The sequence below is a fragment of the Nelumbo lutea genome, chromosome 3 (genome assembly GCF_056320005.1).
Source record: "Nelumbo lutea isolate HS-2025 chromosome 3, American lotus-T2T, whole genome shotgun sequence".
Lineage (NCBI taxonomy): Eukaryota > Viridiplantae > Streptophyta > Magnoliopsida > Proteales > Nelumbonaceae > Nelumbo > Nelumbo lutea.
This window is the reverse complement of record NC_142686.1, coordinates 25,036,194-25,056,686: the sequence shown is the minus strand read 5'-3', so window position 1 is coordinate 25,056,686 and position 20,493 is coordinate 25,036,194. Positions and strand designations below refer to the sequence as shown.

At 39.1% G+C, this 20,493-nt stretch overlaps 1 protein-coding gene and 1 pseudogene across 2 annotated transcripts; both read right to left on the bottom strand.

Moving 5' to 3' along the window:
- Positions 1 to 667: 667 nt before the first annotated feature.
- Positions 668 to 7,124, bottom strand: LOC148863707 (kinesin-like protein NACK1; annotated as a pseudogene). The gene is made up of 15 exons (XR_016109178.1): positions 6,985 to 7,124; positions 5,558 to 5,919; positions 5,379 to 5,465; positions 5,168 to 5,268; positions 4,900 to 5,016; positions 4,706 to 4,788; positions 4,539 to 4,606; positions 4,391 to 4,450; positions 4,175 to 4,299; positions 3,221 to 3,419; positions 3,001 to 3,138; positions 2,795 to 2,890; positions 1,734 to 2,684; positions 1,321 to 1,631; positions 668 to 1,196 (listed from the first exon to the last, which is right to left on the bottom strand). The product of XR_016109178.1 is annotated as a kinesin-like protein NACK1 (transcript).
- Positions 7,125 to 12,377: 5,253 nt separating this feature from the next.
- LOC148863706 (uncharacterized) lies at positions 12,378 to 17,226 on the bottom strand. Its single transcript, XM_088978765.1, has 6 exons — positions 16,327 to 17,226; positions 16,016 to 16,227; positions 13,895 to 14,186; positions 13,706 to 13,791; positions 13,535 to 13,626; positions 12,378 to 13,351 (listed from the first exon to the last, which is right to left on the bottom strand). Exons 1-6 carry the CDS (start codon positions 16,672 to 16,674, stop codon positions 13,104 to 13,106), a joined length of 1,278 nt encoding a protein of 425 aa, XP_088834891.1. The 5' UTR covers positions 16,675 to 17,226; the 3' UTR covers positions 12,378 to 13,103.
- Between the last annotated feature and the right edge of the window lie 3,267 nt (positions 17,227 to 20,493).

Sequence of the window (20,493 nt, the reverse complement as noted above, 5' to 3'; positions counted from 1 at the left end):
AACTTGCAGGAATCTATTTATATGAGTCATTGTAATTAGAAATGAAGAGGGCTTTGAACTTATGGCTAAAATATGGAGGAAGAAGGATGATGCTCAATGCTAGAATAACAGGTTTATTTTTCAGACCTTCCAATTTTAGCTGGCATTTTGAACCACTTCAACAGTGCCTAAAGGTAACAATTTTGGTAGTATAAATGCTTCTATATTATATCTGAAAGAGGAAAACAATAAAAAGATGAGTTAGCTGTTAGCCCCAAATAGCTTCATAAGTTTGGGATCCTAAGCTTCTCTGTTTATTCTTCCCCACAGTTTATTCATTTATGGTTCAAGTTATCCTTAAGAGATGTACCAAGCAGATATTTACATTATTTCCATACTATTTAGCAGGAAACTGGTGTTAGTAGTGCTTTCCTTTAAAAAATAACATGTTTACCAACAGCTCAGCTGCGCCAAACCATGCAAAAGCCGGTAGGATTCTGTACACCGGCACTCTTTGTTAAGAAACAAAGAAACAGAGAAAATGCTGCTCCGCCATCGTTGAAATAATAATGTACACTGCCTTTGGGAGCATGGGGGGTCCAATAAAGGAGAAAATGTTGAGAGACTTCACAGATTTGGAGAGATGGCACCTAATGGTCAGATAAAGGATTTCATATATTGCAGGAAAGAAGGAATGAATCAAGTATATTATTAGAAAGAATGAGAATTACAAATTGCCAATAGCAGTGGTCCACTTATTCAGTCCAACTATAATGAAAATAGATGTAACAATTGTAAGGAAACATCCAATGTTGTATATATACAGATATGCATTGGAGCGTCTCAGAAAGACCATAATTATGAAAGTTAAAAGACCAAAGAAGCATGCCTACAAATGTAGAAGGTTAGAAATTGGGTTCCATCCCAAAATCCATGTCCTCTTATCTGCTGGAAGCGCAAAGTTAAGCTCAAACATCTCCTTTGAGACGTTGCCACCTTCACAGAACCCTACCAGCTTTGCCACCATCTCAGCACTCTCCCGTACATGTTTAGCATCGTGAGGATCAGTCCATAACTTATTAACAAATTGATGTTTCCTCTGTTTTCCGTCAATTGGAACATCCCATTTTATGTAGAGTGCATCTCGCTCCCATGAAGTAAATCGTGTCATTAACCTCTTGGCTAGGAACTCCCGCTCGCGCTTCACTGCTCTGATACTGCATAAATCAAAAACTGGTTTAAGATATCCAACAATCACTAGGAAAGAAAAGGAATGATGTTTTTGTACAACCCCAACCACTCACATCTTCATGCAAAACACAGAGACAGAGACAGAACTACCTTGACGATAGAGAGATTGTTGGTTCATCTCCAAAGTGGGCAGGGCTCGCATTTCCAACTTCGGCCAAGTGTTGCTGCAACCAAGTCAACCGACGAAGCTCCACTTCCATATAAATCTGATCAGCGGGATCACCTTTAAATAACAAACAGAATTGTGTCCTATGTATAATTGACACGTGGCATACATCCCATAACTGGATGATCTGCTGCCTCCAATCATGAAATGTGATATTCCACGGTACAGGTGGTTCTTGTTCATTTATACTCTCTTCATTATCCAAATCATATCCAGCAGCTTCTAGCTCCAGCACCTAAATAAACATTCCATGATTGTAAGTATTCAAGGTTAAGGGTGTAGTGGTCTAGCTAATATGCAAAACAGAATCTTGATGCAGAAAAGCAAAGGCTCTTACTTACCTGGCACAAACAAGTAGCTGTTTCTGGTACTGAAGCTTGGCCACTCGTTCTTTCAGTTCTGTAACATATGCCCTTATGCTTCTCATATTCTCCTCGGGTGCATTTTGGAACATCTTATGCATTTTCCGCATGTTAACAGAACTTGAACGGCGATGGCAGGGGGTGCCTTCCCTTGATGTGATATCTCCTCCACCATCTTCACTCTTAGCCGGGGTCACTTTCTCAGATCCTGGCAAAGCCTCAGTGGGTTTGTTGTCATCACACTCTGGAACCTTGTTCTCAATCTCAGACTCTAACACATCACGAGCTGATGACAGAGGTGAACAGGGAGACCTTATACGATTCTGTCGGTTAACACTATTGCTCGAGGACAAAGGAAGCGTCTTCTTCTTCAATTGACCCTTGGATTTTGGAGTCGCATCGTTAGATTGTTCATTATTACTAGGAAGAGATAATACCAACTTGTCTATGGACTTCTGAACATTTTCTAGCTGCGCTTCGAGATTGGCAATGGTGCTCCCCTGTGAATGTAGTCTGGAGATCTCTTCTTTGAGGTTTGCACTGACACTTCTCTTAGCCATATCTCCAACTTCTATTTGCTTGGATACAGATTTCACTGCTCGCATTTCTCTTATTTCCACTTGCAACTTGGCAATAGTCTCGGCTGCATCTTGGTTACCTTGTTTATTATAAGCAACTTCCTTCTGTAGAACTTCCAGAGCTCGGTTTGCTTCTTCACCAAGCTGCTCCTGAAGATGTTCAAGTTTGCGAATTTCATGCATGAGCGTAAAAGGAGCAGTTGAGGATTGCCTCATAGTCTGCCTCCCCATTGTATTTCTTGTCTTATCACGATGAGAAAGCTCCTTTCCATCAAGCTTTGATGACAGGGGACCAGAAAAGGATAAGCATTTTACGACGGGACTAGGTGACTCAGAAGCGTGACAAGCCTGCACATGCCCGAAACAAAAACAAAAAATAAAAAAATAAAGTGAGTCACACAGACAGAGACACAGAAACACATACACACTGAGACACACAGAGAAAGAGAGATCCATACCGGCTGCTCTTGTATTTTCCTGCGTAATATATCCAATTGGGATTGTGCAAAATCCCTTTGGCGCTTCAGTTCTTCAATTTCCATTTCCATAAAATCCTCAGTTATGATAAATTCAGCCAACAAGAATAATAAAATCTATGGAAGTCTCTATTACTAAAACCCAAAAGGCCAAAACCATAGGTGTGATGAAGATGAACATCTCGTACCTCGTGAATTTTCAGATCTTTTTCCTTCGACAAAGCATCTGAATCTAAACGTGCAGACGGCTCCGGGGTACGCAGCTCTGCTTCAAGTCTAGCCACCTCCTTCTGCAAATGTATCACCAGTTGCTTGTCCGAAACCACCTGATCAGAAACACAGTTAGATGATGTAAACCAAATACATCCAGAAATCAATGCCAAGCATGGAAAAAGAAAGAATCAGTACCATGTTTACTTGGGCACTGTTTGTGACTTCCTTTGCACGGGTAGCAAAGGAGAGAGTGTTTCGAGATTGTTCCACATGGCTCAATGCTGGACTGAGGATACATATGATGGCAGTACGAGCATTCCCACCAAGAGAATGCTGCAATATCCGTGTCAGCTTTGAATCTCGATAAGGAATATGACCACTTTTTTTCCCAACACTGCTAGCAGAAACGATTCAATATCAAAACAGTGAAATTAACTCTACACAATCGGAGAAGGAATATATCCTATAGATTATTGAGAGACATCATAAGACATCCAAGATTTCAGCTTTCCAGGAAAACAGTATTTCACCTTTTTCATTCCAAGATTTAATTTGAGGTATTCTACCATGGTCACTCCCCAATAATGCAAGGACTAATAAAATCATTCAAATTTAAACCCTGAAAAACATAAAAAGATAAATCTCTAAGAACTGATCCACCGCTAAAACCAACTAATAATTGTACAAAAAAGCAGATCCACATGGAACACTCTGATAAGTTAATCAGTTAAATCCATGTGCCAGTGTCCTCCATTGTTAATTTAAGAAAAAATTAATTTCTAACATTGTGCGAATATTTAATATGAATTAGTTAATGTTTATGCTTTATCAATCAGCACACTTATTCATAATATGCAAAGCAATTGATTTCTTCATTATAATTCAAGTTGGTACTTCTAATATTTTTTGTTCCCTTCGAATTCATATAGTAATCATAGAAGAAATTGAGTTAACCACAAACCAAAAGTTCTGTTGCAACACATAAAGGCATAAAAGCTGGAATAATAATAAGATCAAGACAAAAAGAAAGGTCAGTAAAATTTGGGGCTAAGTGAGATCATACTGTTGATTCTATTCAATCTCAGGATCTTTAGAACAATGCTTAAAATGGAGATAATCAATATAAAGTTATCTCAAATAACTGCTCACCTGACCTTTCTTATTACAGTTGTGAGAGTCATTAAGCTTAGGTTAATATGGCATCCTTCCCTGAGCCTAGCACCATCTGCATGTGTTTGTGAAGCCCTTTCACTTCCAGCAAGGTCCACAAAGTTCTGAGGAAAAAAAAAGTAAAGACTAATATAAATGTGAATAGAGAATAAATGCTTCCCAAAACTCCAAATAAGAAACTGAGGACAACTTTACCAGGCTTGCAACAAAAGATTTCACACAACCTGAATTTTCACGAACAGTACTCTCTATGGTCTGCCTTGAAAGCAAAAACTAGTTAACAAGAAATAGCCTTCACATTTTAATAGATGAATCTGAAGAAATTAAAAGATATCAGACTTACCAGCCTTATAATTTGGTGTGATCTCGAACTGGTATCATTTAGGGCAGTTTCACCCACTTGTCTTTGAGCTGCAAAACATAAATAATACCAATTGAAGAGGTAGGGGGTTAAAGAATAATCAATACAGATTTGGATTAGTAGGGGTTGGAAATGATCCAATGAGTTACCTTCACAAATACTGATCAGATGTCTCAAATGCTGATCACTATTGGCTGTTTCTTCTACCAATTTCTCAAACCACAGTTCCTTTCTGCATACATATGAACAAAATGAATTAGTCCAACTAAAACATAAACTAGAATAGGTAAAGAAAAATGTAGCAACACTTTTATAGAATGGCAGGCATGTGCAGAGGCATTACTTCTGGATCATCCAAAAGCTTAAGATTGCGACCAGAATCTGAATTTAACAGGTCCCTGACATTCTCATTATAAATTTCCATTCCAGAAATCTTAAGAGTAAAATCTCTCTCGGGAGTCTGTCAGCAGGTAAAAAGAACAAAATATCAGCTTGGCAACTAGAGAACTGACCTTAGTTACTCAGAAAACAAATCTGGTGTGATCTAAATATCATAGTTTTAATATCGATCCGATCATGAGAAAACAAATATAATTTCACTACAAACTTACATTCATTATATGAGTATATATATCATTTACAGCCTTTTCCGTTATTCCTCTCATTGTGTAAGTTTTGCCACTGCTAGTTTGCCCATAAGCAAATATGGTGGCTACAAAAGAATGGAATGGATTAAGAATCTGTTTAAAACTTGAGAACAGATCATTACATTACAAATTTACAATAATCAAGGAAATAACTATTTATATTTCAATGACCTACCATTTATGCCCATCAATGCAGACAAAACAACATTCTTCACTCATTCATACACCGTCTCAGTAGAGGAACCAGGTCCGAAGATTCTATCTAAATAGAAGCATCAAGAATCAATAAATGAAACATACAGGCCACATTAGGAAAAACAGGAATATTAAGAAGAGACAAAGCCATGTCCATACCAAAGGTATAGGAGGCTGGCGTGAGAAGGCGATCCTGAGGTGGTGGCTTGAAGACAATAGTCTGGTCATCTATGCATTCCCATGCCACTTGGTCTTTGAATGATTGCTCCCTTCTACTCAAAGGTCGTAACCTTACAGTTACAACAATCTTCTCTTCCTTTACTTTCGTGCCGCCTGGGGTAGACACTGGTGTCCTGTCTATCTTTGAAACAGGTGTAGCTGGAGTGTTAACTGTCATCGTATCTAAATATACCTACAGCTCCCTTCAGAAGATAAATTTAGAAAAAAGACCAAGAGCAAGCCGCAAGCCTCCCTTCAGTAAATGATGTTGTTATGGACTCTGGTAGACCCAGGAGTAATATCTGCTTATACCATTTACCAGTTAGACTTGGCAGGGGAAGTACTGAGATTAAAAATTTTTGAGTTGAGAATAGTATTCAAGTAAATGTAAGTTCTAAAAGCATTCACTGATCAATTAATTAACTGAATGAAGATTAAGATAAATAATAAGTCTGCTTTTTTTCGTCATTTTTCATTGTACCCTGACATCTCGATTTTATGGTGAGAACATCAGAAAAAAGTCATGCAAACTACTGAAAAAATAATTAACTTCGGAAGGAGAAGATGTTAAGACAGAAAAAATTTTTGCAACTTGCAAAATTGAAAAAGAAATTCAAATTCTTGTTGCATTACCATGGAAGCCGGCTACAATTTCATTCTTTTCTATCGCAATCAATTGAAACGATATCAATTTAAAGTAAAAGGCAGCAATTCTGCAACTAATTAAAGTTGAAATGAAGGGCGCTGATAAAATTCAAATTCAAGGAAAAAAGAAAACGATGAAAACAAAGATTCACATGATTTCGAGAGGATTTCGAGGTTCTCTTTGTTTCTTTCTTTTTCTATTTTCCATGACAAATATTTCATGGGGCATATATTTTTCTTGATCCACTCAAATTTGGGTTTTCTTTTTTTTTTTTTTTTTCCTTTCTTCATTTAAGATCAGGATTCAGGAAAAAAAAACATTAAGAATGATGATCTTTTTCAAGCTTACTTTTAAAATACACGTAATTTAGACACTTGATTTCTGCTTTTGTTTTCTATGATTTCACCCTATAATTAATATATATGGATTTAGAGAGAGAGAGAGAGAGAGAGAGAGAGAGAGAACTATTTGGCAATTTTCTCCATAGAAGTTGCATCTCTTTCTGTCTACTGAAGCCCCTCCCCATTTCGCGCTTCAGTTCTAAATTCCGAATAAAACAAACAAACAAACAAGAAAGAAAGGTTCTACTTTTATGTTCTTAAGACCGTAGAACTCTATTCCAAGCATAGTTTCTTTTTAGTCGTGAAACGATACTTGTTTTTTTACTCGTTTAAAGCAACAAATCCTACATGAAAAGAAAGAAAAATTAAGAATGACTTGCCAAATATCCGAGGGCCGCCCTGGACTTCACGATTCCTGAGCAGCAATAAGACAAGAATTTACAGAACGAACGACGCTTTGAAATCCAAGCAAAACCTAAGATATATATAACCAACTCGGAGTAGAAGAATTTGACGAAACTATAGCTTCTAAGAAAGAGGAACGTTACGAAAGAGAGAGCTTCAATTTCTAGGGTTTTTTATCAAAGCAAAGCTGTTAGGAACAAAATAAGGAAGAGAAAGATGGTGACCGCATCCCATCGTTTTGAATTAATTCGTCAGGTCCCAACGGCTACTTAATTCATTTTACAGTTTACATTTCAAATGTCTCGGTAAAATGAAGTCGTCAATTGAACGGCCCAGGGAGCGTGGGCCCTGCGGGACCCGTGATAGTAATAATGTAGGAGATGAACTCGTGGACAGGACTGTAATTTGGGCGGGCCAAACCCAAACTTGACCAGAATCAACCTCAGCTTTTGAACAAATTGGCTATTGGGTATAAATTCTCGGGCGTGAGAAGTTCAGATCTCGGAAATGAGGGGTGCAAAGGAAATCGTACTTGGAAGTGAAGGTAATGCCCGTGAATGCATGCATATCTTTAAGAGCAAGTCACGGTTTATCACCCACGCAGGAATTCTAACCCTATAGTCCCCCGGAATGTAGTAAATCCTAATCAATGTGCTAACTTGCACCTTGCCTAGAGTATTGTTTAAGTCAGAATAAGGTAATGCCCCCAACATCATGCCTTAGCACTCAACCTCGGTCGTGGGTTCTTCGACTTCTTCTACATCCACCACATCAAGGGGGCCCAATAACATTCCCTGGGGCGTCGGCCTTCGGTCACGTGGAACAGTTCTCTCATTAGTAAAGCCCACACTTTGTTGATTGCGCTAAGTCTCACAAGACGTGACTCTCTCCCTTAGCACTTGGGTGTTAAATGTCTGAGAGGAGCTCTTGGAATCACTACTATCACTCTCATCACTAATAGGAGTGTTGCTAGGAGTACTCCAGTCAAGAAGGTTATATTCCTCACAACCCGAATCTGAGGCCGACATGTTGAGGACATGAATCCTTTACCTAAAGATGTCTGTTAAAGAAAGTTTAAGGGAATTGGTTGTTGATAATTTAGTTGTCCTCAGTAGCTCCCAGGCAGAAAGTTTCAAGCAAATGGTTGGGAGTCGCTCAACCAACCTCCCTATTTAAAGAAAAATGTACAGCTCAGATCCAATTGATCCAACGATCGCGGACTTGCTAACCTGACAGGTCAAACCGATGGGCTCCACGTGACATCGATCTCGGGAGACGAAACAACACCAAGGGACAGGGCTGGTTCGCCCATCGACCCCAACTCATGGATACGTCAAACCACCCCCCCTCTACACTGTTTCGTTCACAGCCTCATTCAGTCGACCTCGATGTCCATCCTATGTACGGACACACAATGCCTGTCCTGCATATGGACATGCGATGCTCGTCCTGCGTACAGACACACGATGCTCGTCCTGCGTACAGACGTGCGATGCCCATCCTACGTACGGACATATGACGGGAGACATCAGCACTCGTGCAAGGCACAAATAGTGAACATGAATAGCCTATGCCCACATGGGCCACAATCTCGACCCCTCGGCCCAAGATGGTCCTTTACTGACACCTCCACGCAAGTACATTATACTCTTTTTGGTCGAAGTCAAGGCCTCAACTCAACGCACCAAACAACCTCGATCGCTACAACCTCGAAGGTGGGGGGCAAGTGATATAGGGGTATTTGGCTAACCCGCAGATCTTGACATATGGTGTTGGCTAGACGCTTCCCAACCACCCCATGGACCCTGACACATGGCATTGGCTAAACATATCCTAACCACCCATCACCGACCACTACCAATTGTTGCCACCTACTCCCAATTACTCCTCTCAGGCAACTCCGATTATAAAAATGGACTCTCACATTGAGGTAAATATACACTAGAACTTAATCTCTAAGTAAGACTGCAACTTGGGCCGAGTTGGCCCGAACCCAACCCGAAAAGTTTGGGTTGGGTTGGGTTGGGTAAGGTTGATGTTCGGGTTCGGGTTAGGGTTGAAATTCATGAACCTGACTTTACTTCGGGTTGGGTTAGGATTGATCCCTTAGCCAATACGAACCTAACTCTATAGTACATGTCATATATAAATATATGTTATATGTAATATATAACATACATTGATTTGCTTAGATGCATAATATTTGTATAGCCCCCACCACATAGTATCATGTATTTCTTTTAAGATAATCACTTCACTTAATCCTAATCAGAAAGACTAAAACCTTAATAACAGTATTTTATGTTTTTTGAAAATTTTATTCTTCATCTCCTCTATGTTGTTTGCCGCCCAAGAAAGATATATTGTAAGTCATAACTCATAATAAACTATAGTAATTTCTAACACTTGTTTTTCTGAATTTTGTACTAAAAGAACAAACAAAAAATTAACATCAACGAACAAATAATAATGAAACATAGGATTAATAGATGTAGTGAAAGTTGAGTTAAGATCTAAAATTGAGAATTTCTATGAGGTTTTAAAGGATGGGAAGAAGGTTGGGTTGGGCCCAATCCAAAATTGACTTCGGATTGGATTGGGTTGAAGGAATTTAGATAGGCTTAGGGTTAGGGTTGGATTTTAGAACTTAGGGTTGGACTAGGGTTTGCCTCAGCCCGACCTAACCCGGCCCGACTTGCAGCCCTATCTCTAAGTCTCTTCTCTTGCTTGATCCAACCCCTCACATCTCTTAACCAATTTGATTGTGGGAGTATCTGCCCCTGAGATACTGCCTTTGACATATTTCTTCTCTCAACAACTTGGACTCATCAGCCTCAGACGTTGAAAATTATGCTATTGCCCATGACTCCATCTTTGACATTAAATAGGTTTTTGGTTTGTGAAACGCAGCTTGTGGGCTGTGCTCAAGCACCTCTTTATCTTTAACACTCGTTTAACAAGTTAAAAGTTATGATAATTCACACCAGTTGATTGGTTACAAGCTATTTGGATATCAGTCAAACCCTTTAATATAAAATTAAAAAAAAAAAAAAAAAGCTTGAGTGGTTCAAACCATGGCCGATTAGCGGCTTCAACAATTCACTCATTTAACAAGCATGGGTCTTTTTTTTTTATCAAATCAACAGATTGTTCAAACTACGGGTTTGGCATAAAATCAACCCTTTTTTATCTCCGGACGATGGTTAGAACCAATCCAACAGCATTTGAATAAACTTTCACTTGATTTAGCCATAATTAACTTATAAAAAAAGCCGAATTAATGGTAAAATACCATAGACGACGAGGAAGGGTTGGATCAACATTCACAATTCATGCCAACCATTCACAATCAAACAGATAGAGTGATAGACATGCAAAAAGGACACGCTTCAATCTACCACAGGAGGTACTGTACGCTACAAATAATAAATAATGCTGGCATTCTGAAGCCATGTAGATGTAGTACAGGGGAGGCCCGTTCGGACACCGTTGGAAAAGCCTTTACAGCCTTCCATCGGGAACATTTTCGTACTTTTGTAACATTTTGAAACAGGTTCTGCACTGCCTGAATCCGATTTCAGAACGCTTCAAAATCCATTGTGGCCCTAAATTTTCTAGCATGAGGGAGGGAGTTTAGTGGACCATCCATTGGATTAGAGCCCTACCACTACCAGTACCAGTAAAGCAACACACTTCCTGAAAACGCAGAAGACCGTAATGAATGAGACATTTCATTTTATCGTGCATTATTTATTAGAGGAAATTTTTTAAACTATACTTATAGCTAATTGATTAAATTTCTACCCTTACTATTTTCATATTATCTTAGATTATTCTCAAATTTTTTTACAATTGTCTAAAGCCTCTTTATTATTAACATTCATTAACGGAAAGACAAAAATGGTCATTTTACTTTTTATTTTCTTTTAAATTTTCAAAATAAAAGAAGAACAAGGGGGAGAGAGATGGCAGCAGCGCCTATATACCCCCAGTGTTGAAGCAGCTTTCAATTTACTCCTCTTTGAACAGATCCGGGCTAGCACTATGAACTCCATCGTCCCCAAGACCGAATGCGCTGCCTGATGTTTCCATTTATGCAGGATTACATGTGGAGATATTCCAAGCCCTGGAGGCTTTGTTTCGACCATTTCTTCAAGATCAATTGAAAGTGGCAAAACTCCCAAATCCCCATATCAATCTCTGGAAAATGGAACCAAACCAAGTAATCCAATTTGGCATCAATGGGCAATTCATACTCCAATGCTCCACCACCCATAACCGTATGCATAGAAAAGTAATTAAGCCGTTGGTTCGTTCCAAGCACTTTTTCCTCGTTTGAATAACATTAACTGAATTCAAGTTTCCTGTGCAGAATTCTGCATCAAATTGCAAAGCACGCCCGAACAAATTTGTGTCATTGGTAAACCCCGCACCCAACAGATCAGAACCACAAGTTAACTGCCCATAGTTGATCAGAATAAAATTATTGCTGGTGGTCGAAGAATCGTAGGACAAGGGATCAATCTAAACAACCTCAAGCGATCCAATCACTGGAGGATTAGTGGCAATGCTGTAAAAACAGATATCCACTTCGCCGTCCTTGACGAAGGTGAACAGATCAGAGTAAGCCCTGGTCTTGCTCATATCGTCCCCCAACAGCGACCGCTACCTGAACATGGCAGTCGGGTGTGGAATGGCAGGGAATACGAGTTAAAGGGAAATGGAGAAGAGAGGAGAGAAGAGGGAGAGAAAGGAAGAATAAGGACATGGCAGTTGGGTGTGGAAGAGCGGGTGTTTCTTCGGATTTCAGACATGTGAAGAAGAGCAGGAGCAAATAAACATGACGGGAAGCAATGGACTAAAAAATATATAAAAAATAAAACAAAAATAAGTCATTCTTAGGCAGATACCTTGAAGGTGAGGGAGATGGAGTGGATTTATATGAAAAGATATTTTAAAAATTTTTGAAAAATATATCAATCACATGATGTTACCTGTGACAGAACGGGACGAAAAATACAATTGTTAGAAAAGTTAAAAAAGTACTCTACGATAATATGTAATCAGTAAGAATAGAGTCAATCATAGGAATAGTTTAAGAATTTTGAGTTCAAACCACCCACTCGCACGGACACGATAAATGATCAGAGCAAATGGACCCACAGATTGGATATTCTAGGTTAAGCCAATGGCATATTCTGAAGATGTGGATTGAACCGCAGACCACGGTACCCCACGCAATGGCAAGCTCAGATGGATGGATCATTTCATGGATGAAACGAAGGTGACTGTTCAACAACCGGGAAACCGAAATGAACACGAGAGAATAAAATCACAACATATGTAAAAGTATAACAATAACAACATAGGCACGGTTCTAAACATCAATGTTCATTGATATAACTACGCCTCTTAACATCACTTCATCTACATTTTTTTTTTCATTTTTGCACAGAACCGTCAAAAGTCAAAACATGTCAGTCAGTCTTCAAAACATACTGACATCAGAAGGGCAACTCAAATTTAGCCCTCTTATACATCATTAATATCAAAACCAAAATTAGATCTGGACAACACAAGAAATACTACTTATGAGGGGAAAAAAACCTAAGAATGCCTGTGTTTCTATTAATTTAAATATATAGATATAAATATGTAATAATATAAATATTTAAGCCTTCAAGCAGAAGAAACTTACCCACATCACCAAGACAGAGCTAAATTATCTATTTCCCCAGCTTAGCTTAGCTTAGCTTAGCTCAGCTCCTACAACATCATCTTTGTTCTTTTTTTCTTTTTCTTTTCCCCTTAATTTTGTTGGGCCTTATTCTGCTTCTCCTTCCATTCCGTGAAATTTTTCAGTCTTTTCATTTTTGTTTTTGAATTTTAGCCTTTTTTCTAGTTTCATTTTTCTCTCTTCTTGACACAAGGAAACAAACCGATTGCTCCTATCTTTTATACGAGTTGCCATCTTTATTTCCACAACGCACTGCCACTGTAGTTGGCATGCTGCCATTCAACCAGGAAATAAGTTGCACCCTAGTTGCAGAATGGAAGATAAAATAAGCTGATGATCTGGTTCCCCCCCTTAATTTCACCTGCGGCATGCACCATGTGAAGCAAAGAACTGGAAATCTGGGTGATTGACCTGAAGCAATCTTAACCAGTTATCTGCGGCTTGCAAGAGAGAGCTTGCCAATTGACGTTCAGATCCCCCATTTGGAGTCCACATGGATCCTTTGAACTTATATGAAGCTAAACCAAAAACTGGTAGAGAAATCTTTGGTACATCATCCACTCCATTGGGATAGGTCACTATTGGATCCTGTGCACCTCCACCACCTTCAAAGGGGGAAAGAAAAAGAAGAAAAATCCCAGAATAAGAATAAGTAGGCATACCAAGTGAGCACATAAAACCATAAATCAAGAAAAAACATTTTCAGATTTCTCTTTTTCCCCACACGCTGGGAAGGGAAGAAATCTATGAAAAAAGCAATTAAAACCATGGAATTATTGACTTATTACCTCGCATGGGTGTAGAAAGAGAGTGAAATGTCAAAAAGCAAGCATCCAAATCTCTTAGTGTCGGTCCTGTTGGTATCCTGTATATTGGGTACCTATAACAATTCCATAAGAACTGATGAGCCACATGGACAAACATGTGAAGAAACATATGTATCAATAAGAAGATCTTACCATGCCACAGAAACCCAACTGATTGGTAGCAAATCACAACTTCTCAATGTCTTCAGCTCAGGAAAGCGGCTAGCAAGATCTGATATCTGAGACACATAGAGCAACATCAGAAGAAAAAAAGACCAACGGCAGCACAAGTTCTCTATAATACCAAAATAAGAGAGGGGGTGGGGGAACAAAAGACTTTACCTTGTCAGCTAAAGGTTCACGGCTGTAAGGAGGATCCTGTTCAAGAAATTCAAAGAGAAGGCAACCACGTGGATTCCCTGCCTCACCATCATCACTAGAGAAGCCTTCTTGGTGAGAAATCTGTTTCTCTCTCAAAGACAATCTATCCATCCTCAGAGAAGCCTCACTTGTTATATGGTAGCGATTCAACTGTTCTCTTGAGTATTTCAAGCCCCTTTCCAGTTCACAATCACTGCTCCCATCACTACTAGAATCTCTGTAGTAATCACCATCACTGTCCTCACCAGGTCGCCTATCAAATAAGATAATGGTCATACTCATAGAAGAAAATAAATCTGCAATAATTCAACTCTAAAATAAGAATGTCTTCAGAATTCAAAACATAAATAAGCAATAAACAACCAAAGCAGGGAATGTACAGAAATCAATGGCTTTTTCAGAAGAGACTAAGATGAACGATTCACTCATTCATGGGAAGAAGAGAATTAACACCTGAACTTCTCTTGCCCAATTCAACCTGGACAAGCCAGTTGGACCAACACAAGCAAAATTGCACTGCTCAACCAAGTCAAATCATTTACCAGGCACTGTGATTGTAATTCTCCAACAGAAACAAAAAAGAACAAGATCAACAATATAGCATGCTATAGGTTGTGCCAAGGCCCCAAATTCCCATGGTTTGCTGAGGTATCAACTATCAAAACAGGACCACTGCCTGAAGCAAGATAAAGGAGCAGCAACATGCCCATGGTGTACATACCTAATAAGCATTCTGAAATACACCTCAGTGTCCGCCATCCTTAGAATGTATCAAGCAGTATACATTTAACAAAGTGCTCATATGACAACCATAGCACATTAAGGTGCCAATTGGTTGGGCTTTTAAAAAAGACTTTTCAAAGCTCAAAAACATAAAAGATATTTCAGGCTTCAAAATATGAAAATAAAGCTTGGAAATCCTGTTTGGTAACACTCCTCCTCAAACCCTCACTTTTGGTTACAGCAAGAATTTAAAGCTCTCTTAGGTTCAGCAAGAATTTAAAGCTTGCTTAGGTTCAGCATTAATCATTGACCAAGCCAAAAACTTGCCTCTAAAGCTTCCTAAAGAATAGGGAAAGCACAGACTAAGAAATTTTTAGGGATTTCTAAAAAATTGCAATATATAAGATTGTAAGACCAAGGAACCTCTTCCACCCAAAAGAAAAGGGACATATTTAGGGACGACTGGTCAACACAGTTCCTCTTGAATTCCAAGGAAGAAATTATATGAAATGAAGTTCACACTATGCTCCATCATGAATTCAACTACAACATCAAACTTATTCAAACAAAATAAATCCCCTCAAGACTAGTCTCAACCTCCTGATTGATTGTAGCTTATTCAACAGGTTAATTTCCTGGGACTTAGATTGACACCACTGCATCAACTTTTTTCCTCTCAGGCAACGTAACTTTTAGTTACAAGGTAGGTCTCAATCAAAACCATTCTTGCAACTAAAACAAACAGTTCATTCCATAAATATCGTTTTTTTTTTTTTCATTTTAAGTCTTTTTCTTGCTACTTCTCTGATACCCATCCACTTTCTATTTCCACTCCTTATGTTGCTTTTACTCTACTTATCTCCTGCTTTACGTAGATCTTTACACATTCTCCATCCCAGTATCCCTAGAAAGCCGAACATATCATTCAAATTTCTAGAATATCTTAAATTTAAAAACCAACCCAAGAAAGGATCATATCACATCCTACAAACTTGAACAAAACCACAGATTCACAGTCAAAATGAGATAAATGGATGAGGTTACAAATAAGGAGGTGATAATCGTAAGACAATTCAAAACAACTAATGTTCTTAAACGCTGCATAAACAGAAAGTGTTTCAAGATCAAGGAACCCTAATCATTACTTAGCTACAGACAGATAAAAGCACTAACAGTGAAGCAACCAACATTATGTCAATACTTAAGTTAGTTCAATCCAATGCATAATCTGTTCGGCAAATCTAGAATCAAATCAATAGTTTTGCACAGATTAGGTCAGTAGCAACACACTGCCTGGAAAAAATAGACACTGAGGAGATACTCTAAGAGCATCATCCAATTGCATTAAGAAGTTTCTACCTCGACTTAGAGGAGGACCTCGCGGATTCACCATATATTTGGATACCCGACAAATAAGGGACATAATACTGAACAACACAGTCACTGTCATTCAGTATTAAAGGCACTCCTGCACCATATGCACTCCACTCCTTGAAGGATTCCCATAGATCGCCAAGATTGAAGTAAGGCTGAAATTCCACATCACAAGTCCTCCAACCCCTCATCCTAGTCTGCAACATTATTAAATTTAGAAAGAAAAACAAAAGAAAAGAATATAGAAATTAAAAATTAAACAAAGGAAATTTATAGCACAATACTATGAAATGAACCTTAGATAGATACTGCGCAGGAACAGAAGGTGTTGTTGATTCCAAGAATCGATCGAGGTTGCTCGGAGGAGCTATCGATGGTTCAGAAGCCGGCACAGCTACGGGCTTCGACGTTTCCTCAGATCCCACTCGGTTCTCCGGTTCCCTATTGTCTGAAACTACGGCCTTTCCCTTGGTCGTCGGGGAGGGGCTTAGAGCTCCATTATTCCTAGTTCTTTGAAGCTGTTGTTGATGTTGCTGCTGCTGTGGTTGCTGTTGCTGATTATGATGATTCCTCCTCGCTTTAACCGGATTATAAAATCGATCCTCTCCATGGCTCCGCCCGAACTGCAATCCCGCACCCAACATCTCCACAACAAAGATAAGTCGAGGAAATAAAGCTAACTTCCCCTCTTAAAATCACCAGTCGAAATCACAGAAGCTCTAAGTAGGATGCGAGAACTAGAAACCACTTGTGAAAAACAGAAATTCGGTCTAAAGGGAAGAGAGACGAATCACGAATCCACACCAGACCAAAAGGGCTGGGCGATCGGAATAGATTAATCGTCTCGACGATTTACTTATCTCGAATCTTCAAGAAAACCCTAACAAAGAGCAATCGGATCAAACCCTTTAATAAGGGTTGGAAAAGAAAAGCAGGCGATTAGTTGAACGCAATTGATCCGAAAACCACCAAGAAGGACTCCGTTAGATCTGACGGAAATGGAGAATTAAAGGAAACGGAAAAGACATGCTCGATCTGAGACACACAGGAGATTGAAGAAAATGCGAAGCGGAAGAGAAGAGAAGAGAAGAGAGACGTCAAGAAGCAGGGTCGAATAAATGCAAGAGCCACCCGAGGAAGAAGACAATTATTTTCCTTAAAATTAATTTTTTTTTTTAATTCTATAACATATTTTCGGTAATCTTATCACCAATTAATTGGGTTGAAAGTTATAATTTTTATTTTTTAATTTTTCAAATTTCTAAAAACATTGGTGTTCTACTAAAGGCATACTGTGATTGGTGGAATTTGGAGTATTCGGATCACCAGAGGATTGCCGGGGACATTTGTTGACACGTGGGGTGAAAAGGCTAGTGGCACACGTGTACGGATGAGATTAAATGTACGGACATAAGAGGATAGATATTTATCAACTTGTGTGTATTGGGATTTGAAGATGATTGCCTCGGGAAAGGGAATGCATTCGTTGGCCGGTTTGGCCGGCTCAGTACTGTGTTGCTCGTGGGAATAAGCGCAAAAAGAAAAAGGTGGAAGGCAGCACGTGGGAAGATGATGGACCGGAAAATTTTAGGAGCCATACAAGGACCAATTTGCTATAATCTTTTAGTCAAGGTAAAGAGAGGTGGTTTTGCATGAGTTGATAGTGGAAAGGGTGGTGAGGTAGCCGGGAGAGATTAGGTTAAACACGAGTTTTGACCAATTTGCTTTCCGGTAAGGCGTGCATTTATCAATATTGAACCCTCCTTGCCTTGCCTTGCCTTTTAGACCAGTTCAAAGAGAAGAACATTTTTGTATTGTATCTGAAGCTTGGTATGTCCCTTGTTTTACTTCCAACTCAATTCTTATAAATGTAACTTGGTCCATGCAGGCGAAGAAAAGATCAAATAAAATAATGATTAGAGTAATGAAAATGGGGAGTCAGGATCAAGGAGAAGGAATAAATTGCTAAAGACTCTTCTTAATCCCAATATTATTCTTGACTTTTGAAAAGGTTTTATGAAGATTCATTGTGTAGAGCATGGGGCCATTAGTGTTGGTAGCAGAGAAATGGCGACACAAAACAAAATAACCCCTCAATCAATCAATTAATGTAAACTATTATTTTCATCTCTCAACAAGATCCTTAGCCTTCTTTGAATAAAGCTCCCTTTTTACTCTTCCTCAGTCGATCCCAACTCATCTATTTTGACATGAAATAGGAAACATTTTGTTCTTCCCTCCGATTAATTCAATAATTTGCCTCACACCTCTTTTCAACCCATATCTGTACATGGAAAAATGTCCTTCCAAAAACTGTTACTTTTAATTAATGAATAAAGTAAATTAACTAGGGGCTATTATGGAACTGACCTCAATGAACCTGATTCATTGATACAAACAAGGGTTATAATGCTAGTTTTAATTTACTAAGGGGTTATTTGGTATTGTAACTCAATAAAATATACATGGTATTGGGCCCTACCGTGGAGTGTTTGAAACTTGAAACTTTACCATACTCTCTAAAACTGACATTCTACATAGCTGTGTGATAATATAAATGCTTTAGTCAAACAAACTCTTTTTTATTGTAAAACCCTATATAAACAATTACATCTATCATGACGTAGACTATTCCAGGAGATTTAAACATGAATAACAAATTACCAAATGATCCAATTCAATCCATGTTATAATGTGGACCGATTTTTCACCATGCAGTGGATAAAAATGAACTAAGCCTCAGTATTTTCAAATAATTCACACTACCGAACAATCAGTTGCACACATCCTCATCCAAACTCCAAACCTTTGCCTTCCCCTTGTTGGTCCATTTTATTTTCTTTCAAAATTTAAAATGCTAAAATTAAAAAAAAGAAAGCAATTGAGAAAATTAACGCCATCAAGGGAAGAGCAGTTGTTGTTGGATGTAGAAGGTGAACCGTCCATCTAGGGTATACGTAATGGAGTTAGTGGGCCACCTATACATGACAAGGACAGCAGTTTCCATCATGTAAGTAAAAGGAAATGGAATTTGGTCTAACTTGCTATTTGTTTAGACACGTATATTTGCTCAGTTATGGTGTTAGATGTTGGGCATGAAAGAAGAAGAATATGTGGGACCCAGACATGGGATCTTGTGTTTGACCTGTTGATAAATTGTTTTGGGTGTAACAGCCACACCACAAGCCATCAACCACGTCGTATTAGGAACCTAGGGTTTGGGCGGTAGATCCTCTTGTGACTTCTTAACCTCATATGATTTTTAGGTGCATGATAAAGTAGTTTGCACAAGCCAAATAATTTTCTTTTTTATGACAATTGGCAAGTTCATAGCTAAAGTCAGGTACTTGGAGTGCTGACCGGTAAAGGGTTTCAGAATTTTTTTGTAGTATCCCTTCTTGTTCTTTGGTCAAATTACGACACAGTATATCATGGCAAGTGACAAAATAAAAGGCTTTTTTTTAATATATAATTGAAAGTTTGAAACAAAGATGAAACTGGAATACATATCTTATCTACGATAAAATACTAGATGCAAGTAAAAAGGGGTCGATGTCCGTAGGGCTCTCAATTGGACGGTTTTGAGTTGGATCCAAACCGATCCAAATCTTATCAAGTCGGTTTAATAATTTGAATCGGCCCAAAACCAAAACTCAATGATTCAATACCAAAAATCCTACTTATTTGAATCAAAATTGTTGCTGCTCAGATTAGTTGAGGGCAATGGGGTAAATTTATTCTCAAGTTCCGAAAGCTTTTAGGATTCTAAAGAGGGCAAGCCGAGGCCGAGGACTATAGGCCGAGGTGAGGTGCTCCCTTCTCAGTATGGTAGAAGCCGAGGACTACAGGTCGTCAACTCAGTAACAAGATTTCGGAAGATTCGAGGTATCGCAAAACAAGAGATGTCAGAGACCTCGGGTGAAGACCCGAAGCGGAGGCTTCGACGCTCAAGTTAGTACAAGGTGTAAGGTTGGGGGGGGGGGGGGGAGGGAGGTGCAGACAAAGTCTCGATGGTGGTCCTCATATGCACTAAGTCCCCATGAGGTAGGTGCAAGAATTTAAATCAAGGCACTAGAAGTAAATGGGGGAGATATACCAAAACTTCGGGAACTGGATCCCCTATAAAGGGAGAGTTACCTTATATTTATACTTGAGCGAGCTGGAAGTAGGTGGAAATGAACGCACCAGATGAGAGTCGTACGAAGACAAGTGACAAATCATTGCGAGTACACCTAACTGCTCCGCAATTGGCTCCGTATGAAGGCAACAGGGCTTCCCCCCTGCTGTCGCTATCAGGCATTTGGGCCTCCCTGGGCTGGGCTGGGCCTGGTTAGCCCACATCACTTGCCCCCCACTCACGAGGCTGAGACAAGGTCTTGACTTCGGCTAGTAATGGAAATGATAGTTGAGGTAAGGCCTCAGCTTCGATCGTCTGGAGTAGCGATCGTTATAACTTCGGATTC

Bases quoted from the DNA above. Each gene is read 5' to 3' on its own strand.
- LOC148863706 (XM_088978765.1), bottom strand. From the start codon at position 16,674: ATGTTGGGTGCGGGATTGCAGTTCGGGCGGAGCCATGGAGAGGATCGA. The intron at 16,228-16,326 runs GTTCATTTCATA...ATAATGTTGCAG, and splicing joins CTGCGCAGTATCTATCTAAG to ACTAGGATGAGGGGTTGGAG. The intron at 13,627-13,705 runs GTAAGATCTTCT...GAATTGTTATAG, and splicing joins AGTTGGGTTTCTGTGGCATG to GTACCCAATATACAGGATAC.